The following is a 5,705-nucleotide window of genomic DNA, read 5'->3' on the forward strand; positions in this document are numbered from 1 at the left end:
GGTTGCACTACTGTCAGAGTCATACTCTGAATCGTCAGTGTCACTGTCCTCACTCTGCTCTGCTCCGTCTTGGCTCAACCTTTTACTTTTAGCCACTTTGCCCTTGTGTGTGTCATCTTTAGATTTCTCTTCACCATCACGATCACCATTACAACCCTGTTCCCTTGTACTTTTGTCTACTCGTAAGGAATGATTTAAAAGCAAAGGATCTTCAATATGTTTACTAACATGGGGTTTGATGTCTAAATGGTCATTGCTGGGGCCACATGAGTCTAGCTGTGCAGTTGGTTTTGAAAGTTCAAACTGGTCTGTACATTTACCTTTCCCGGTGGATATTGGTACAGAGCTGTGTTCTTGCTTGATGGTCATCTTCTCTTTTACCATTTTGGAATGCGTCTCCGCTTCCTGTTTAAGATGACCTTTCTGTACAGACGAATCTTCATGGTTAATTTCTTTAGAGAACTCTATTCTCTTAACAGAGATGACCTTTTTCACAGCAGGCTTACTCTCTTGGCAAGGCAATTTCTGAGGATTATCACTGTCCGAGGTATCTTGTCCAACAATATCCCAACGAGATCTTTTAGTATTACTTTTCTTTTTCCTCAGCAAATCAATGTTCTGCTGTTCACTCTTATTCCTTAGTTGTTCAGATTCCGTTTCTAGAGGAAGGCTTGCACAAGACTTCATGTTGATAGTTACATCTATACTAGAATGCAACATTTTCTCTGATTTAGTGTTCTGCTGCGTTTGGTCTCTGACAGATAGGTCTGTTGTAGAAATGGATGACTTAGACTCAACTGAGCATAGAACAAATGGCTTATCATGGCTGGACACTATTCTATCGTCACTGCTGCAAAACATTGATTTAGCTTCATTAGGGTCTGCATGCTTTACATACTTTTCCGGTTCAGAACAAAGGCTTTCGTTAACATCATTAGCCCCCAAAGCAAAACATTCAAATAATTGGTCTCCACAAGAGGTGTTTAGTAAATTTCCTGCTAATGCATTCTTATCCTCTATGCCATGATTAATTTGCCCACTTTCTACACTTGATTCTATTTCAGTTATTCTGTCAGTTGGTTCACAGTTTGAAGCTGATGCCGGAGTTGGTTTTGTCAAGTCTTTATCATGGGGCGTGATGGTATCCTTGTTGTCAACTCCCTCCCTTTGGCAAGGACCAGCTGGCTGGGAAGCTGCTTCTGCTTTATCCTTTTTGCTCTGTGGGAGAGATTCCACAGGGATTAAATGTGTTTGTATGTTACTGGGACTGGGAAATGTGTCCCTTGATTGTCTGTCAATTCCTCTTGTATTCACTGAGGACTTAGATGATGTACTGTGCTTAGAGTCTGGCTTACTAGAGTTTTTCAGGGTCCATGTGCCCTCAGAGCCAGAAGACCGGTCAGAGTTCTGAGACTTCCCTTTATGTTCTACCTCAGAGTCACTGGAACTGTTTTTCGGGAGTCTTTTCTCAGATGTTTGAGAGGGGCGATGAGGGCTGGAATGACTGGATCTAACATTGGTTTCTGAGTTATGGTGAGTGTTGGATTTCTTGTGATTAGATTCCATTTCAGGAGAACGCTTTCGTTGGGAATCAGAGTGAACAGTTCTCTTGGAAGCCCTGTCAGACTTGGAAGCCTGTGTTCTCTTGTCCATCTCGGAAGAGTGAGGAGAATCTACAGATTTAGAATCTCTCTCAGATTTTGAGTAAGATGAAGATTTTGAATCTCTTTGTGAGTTAGAATGTGTGGATGATCTGCTGGAGTCACTAGTTCTAGTCCGATTTCTCCTGTGGTCATCCTCAGAGTCAGAACTGTCACGTGCTCTGCCATCAGTTCGGGAGCGAGAACCCCTCCTCTCTTTGTGTGGAGAGCTCCTGTGTGACCGTTGCTCAGAATCATGATAATGAGACCTATCAGACCGTGATCCTCTCTCACTTCTGGATCTCTCCGATCTGGAGTGTGACAAACTTATCCGAGGGCCTCTTGATCTGGACCGTGAGCGACTCCTGGTCCTTCTGCGGTCTTTGTCAGAACGAGAAGACCGTGAGGAGGTGCGTTTTGATTCACAGTCTGATTTGGAGTTGCTAGAGGTCCTTTCATCTTTTTCTGAACGTGTATTATGCAAAAAAAAATCTTTTTCCTCTATTTTGGGAAGAGAGTAAATCTTTTTTGCTTCCTTGACTATCATGCTGGATTTTGCTGTGGTCTTGAGTTCTCCTGACCTGTGGCTGGAAGACGTCTGCACTGAATCACCATCAGATTCTGAGCCAGGGACAGTGCTATCGGATTGAGACCGGCCTTTCATATTTTCTGAGGCATCTTCAGGCTCAGTGGTACCAGAACTGTCAACATCGTCTTTCCCTGTATGGGAGGAATCAGTTGGCTTCTTGATACTGGGGTCCAGTTTCCCCACAGATGCATCTGTGAGGGCATTTTCAGAGCGGCAGTCACGGACAATGTTCTGAAGACTGTTCTCAGGCTCGGGGGTTGAGACTTCAGTATCACCTATATCTAAAGATTTTATTAAAACCTCTTGCTCTGAGGAGAGTGGCTCCTGTAATATGACGCTTGTTGCAGGATTCTCTTCAATAATAGAAACACTGAGAATTTGCTTTTTGAAGTGCATCTTTCCCATGTTTACTTTCGTTTTGGGGGCTAAGGAGACCGACATCTGAGGGGCAGGGGTCTCTGCTACTGATGTGGGCACCAAGGGTGGCTGGATTTGCTCATCTTTAGTTTCTGTATGCTGCTCTGCTCTTTCCTGAGGGGGTGAGGTTGCAGGTGGCAGGGCAGAGGGAAGTTCACCCAGGGATTTTTCTGGGCTGGGAGGGGCGAGGAATAAGTTCTGCAGCGGTTTCTTTGTCTGACAGAAGCTGAAGGACACTTTCTGGCGACCCGACTCTTCCAGGTTCACCTTCATCTTGGTTCCTTTAGGCAAGAGACGGCTTGACAACATAACTCTGGGTGAGAGGCCTCTGAGTATAGCTGCCTTGGTGAGGCCTTCAACCTTGACCTGTACAGGGAACAGAAAACGTCGATGTTACCACAGTCACACTGAAAAGAAAAATGTAGATCTACTGTAAAACAAATCATGTCTGATATATTTATTTATTTATTAACAAACACTTACCGTGGCATCACTCCCCTCTTCCCTGTTGTCACATAGAAGAAGCAAAAATAAATCAATCAACACTGAGGGTCTTAATAATGTCATATGATAATGTAACAATACAAAAAAAGTAATTCCTAAGGTGGTTTGAGCCATCACAAAATATAGGGATACGTTATTATTAAAAGTAAGGTTTTTACCACATTTTACATTAAGTTGCCCGTACATCTGTGTAGTAAGGGCCAATGCCGATTCCCTTTTCTACCCCTATGGCTCGTTTTCGAGTGTGACTCGATTCGAAGCCAAGGCCTTCGAACAGAGCCACACGCCATAGGGGTTGAAATCTACCCCTATGAATTGGGACAGCCCTTCATGACGTCAACAACAGTGGTTTAAATAGACGCGGTACGGGTGACGCGTTATGTTGCCGGCGAATTCTCACATCTCGCAATGCCTTCTTCAGCTGTGTTTATTTCTGTTGCGTGTGCTATAACAGTGTTTCCTCTACATGCATTTCATCGTGGCGGACCGCCACGATGGAATTTCCTCCGCCACCATTCAGATTTCTCAACCCCAAAAAAAAAAAAAATTTAGGTCGCTTTTCAGACCTTCACAGCGCTAGACACACCCACAAGCGCTGAAACTGGACCAGTCCGTGTGTGTCGCGAGTATTGAACTTGAGGCTGCGTTCGTAAATTCGCTCTGAGAGCCCCGGAGCGCACACTGGGTTCAACGTCATAAAGGGACCAAGTCATTTGATTGGACAAGAGGCATTCCGTGAGTGCTGATCAGATTTCCAGAGCGTATTTACGAACGCGCCCTGGCTGTCACCCGAACACCGCGAGCTAGCGTAGTGTAGTGTAGTATAGGATGCGTAGTGTAGTGTAGTGTAGGATGGAGAGAGAGAGGAGAAGCCTCTCTATGTGTTACCTATGTCCAGTGTACTAGAACCACTCTAACAGGAGTGTTTGTCCGTGAATAACACCGGCTATGCCCGGGGTAGAAACACAAGACTATAGCTGGATAAGGTCTACAGGTCTACACGGTCATTTTAAGCCGTCGACCAGCCCTCTACGACCACGGGAAGTCATGTTAAAAGTGAAGATACTTCTGTTAAACTAAGCTAAGCTAAACATCGCTAATCGCTAACTCCCTCCTGGGCTTAAAGTGACAAGTAATAACGTTGTGAAAAAAACCGTCAGATCAGTGTTTTTGTTTTTATTGACAACGGAATTACATGCTGGAAAAACATGCAGACACAGACAATAAGAGACACACGGGAGAAGTACAGGAAAACATTTAATTTTTTTGGGCCATCCTCGAGTTTTGGCTGAAATTATGTCGTTGTTTTGAGCGCGCGTGCGCGTTTCATGCGCGTGCACGCGAAAAAATCGCGAGCGCGCGCGCGGTCAGCACTACCCGACAACATTGTAAAAATTCCTGGAGGAAACACTGCTATAAGGATCTTTTTTCGTTTGTTATCAACACACTGTAGTGTTTAGACGTTCCTTTTTTAGTCTCTTCCGTCAGCGATGTCTTTTTTGTGGACATCGCAATAATGACAATGAATGACTCCAACCAAAACACAGAGTATTAACCAGATCTGTCAGCGCACGATGTTCCTCCAAAGATACCCGTGACTCAATCCTCAGCCACCACATACACACGAGTCCATCAGTAGAAAGCGTTGTCCAAAAATCACGTTACCAAGCGCCTTTCTCAGAACAATTCGTTGTCAAGAATCCAAAAATCAATCCATCATAGTGGTGGTCAAAAACGTAGAAAGAGGATCTCTTGGGGACGCGGCCACATTTGCCCGTGAAGGAGAGATGACAAATAAGCGGAAATATTTCTCAGTAGAGTCAAACGGTGATAGATCATCATACTTTACGCGTATCCTTAACTGTAGTAACATTTCGCGTGTCATCATATGCCATTAGACATGGAAATATGTCAATGCGCGGCTGTCATGCACAAATCAGCTTGTAACTTTAGACACACAGCACATCGGCATAATAACGTTTTGTTGTTGTTGTGCTTGTTATAAAGAAAAGGTCTATAATGCATTGAAATGAATGATACAACCCATTAATAATATTACATAATAACAACTGCTCGGATTAGATTACGGGTGCCATGGAAATAGGTAAAAATGCGCATCATGTACAAGTCAGCCGAACGTTTGACAGATAACTTTACATATGTGTACCATCATCCGCTGTCAAACGCCACAGGTAATAATTGATTTATGATTGTACATCTCTGAAATGCTCGACTGTCATGCAGCGTTAGACACAGCACCGACATAAAAGCGATTTTTGGGTTATGCTTGTTATAAATAAAAGGTCTATAATGCATTGTAATGACATTAAACTAAGACAATAAGATGGTTATCATAATTTTTCAAATCTTTATTAATAAGTAATTACAGAGAAAGTAAAATGACATTTCCGCATTGAATAGAGCGACATAAGATTTCTGTAGATGATTCACAATGCATCCTGGAATCAAGGGGTAGCGTACCCCTACGGCTCCGAAGCTAGTCTGGTCTAGGGCTGCAACAACGAATCGATGAAATTGATAAAAATCAATTCGTT

At 43.5% G+C, this 5,705-nt stretch overlaps 1 protein-coding gene across 1 annotated transcript; it reads right to left on the reverse strand.

Moving 5' to 3' along the window:
- Window positions 1-1,204: 1,204 nt before the first annotated feature.
- LOC308166915 (uncharacterized protein) lies at window positions 1,205-3,139 on the reverse strand (the record flags this gene model as incomplete). The annotated part of the gene is made up of 3 exons (XM_080541240.1): window positions 3,130-3,139; window positions 1,356-3,012; window positions 1,205-1,218 (listed from the first exon to the last, which is right to left on the reverse strand). The coding sequence occupies exons 2-3, from the start codon at window positions 2,953-2,955 to the stop codon at window positions 1,205-1,207; spliced, it is 1,614 nt and encodes a 537-aa protein (XP_080397366.1). The 5' UTR covers window positions 2,956-3,012; window positions 3,130-3,139.
- Between the last annotated feature and the right edge of the window lie 2,566 nt (window positions 3,140-5,705).

Source organism: Nansenia antarctica, assembly GCF_963989245.1.
Source record: "Nansenia antarctica genome assembly, chromosome: 10".
NCBI lineage: Eukaryota > Metazoa > Chordata > Actinopteri > Argentiniformes > Microstomatidae > Nansenia > Nansenia antarctica.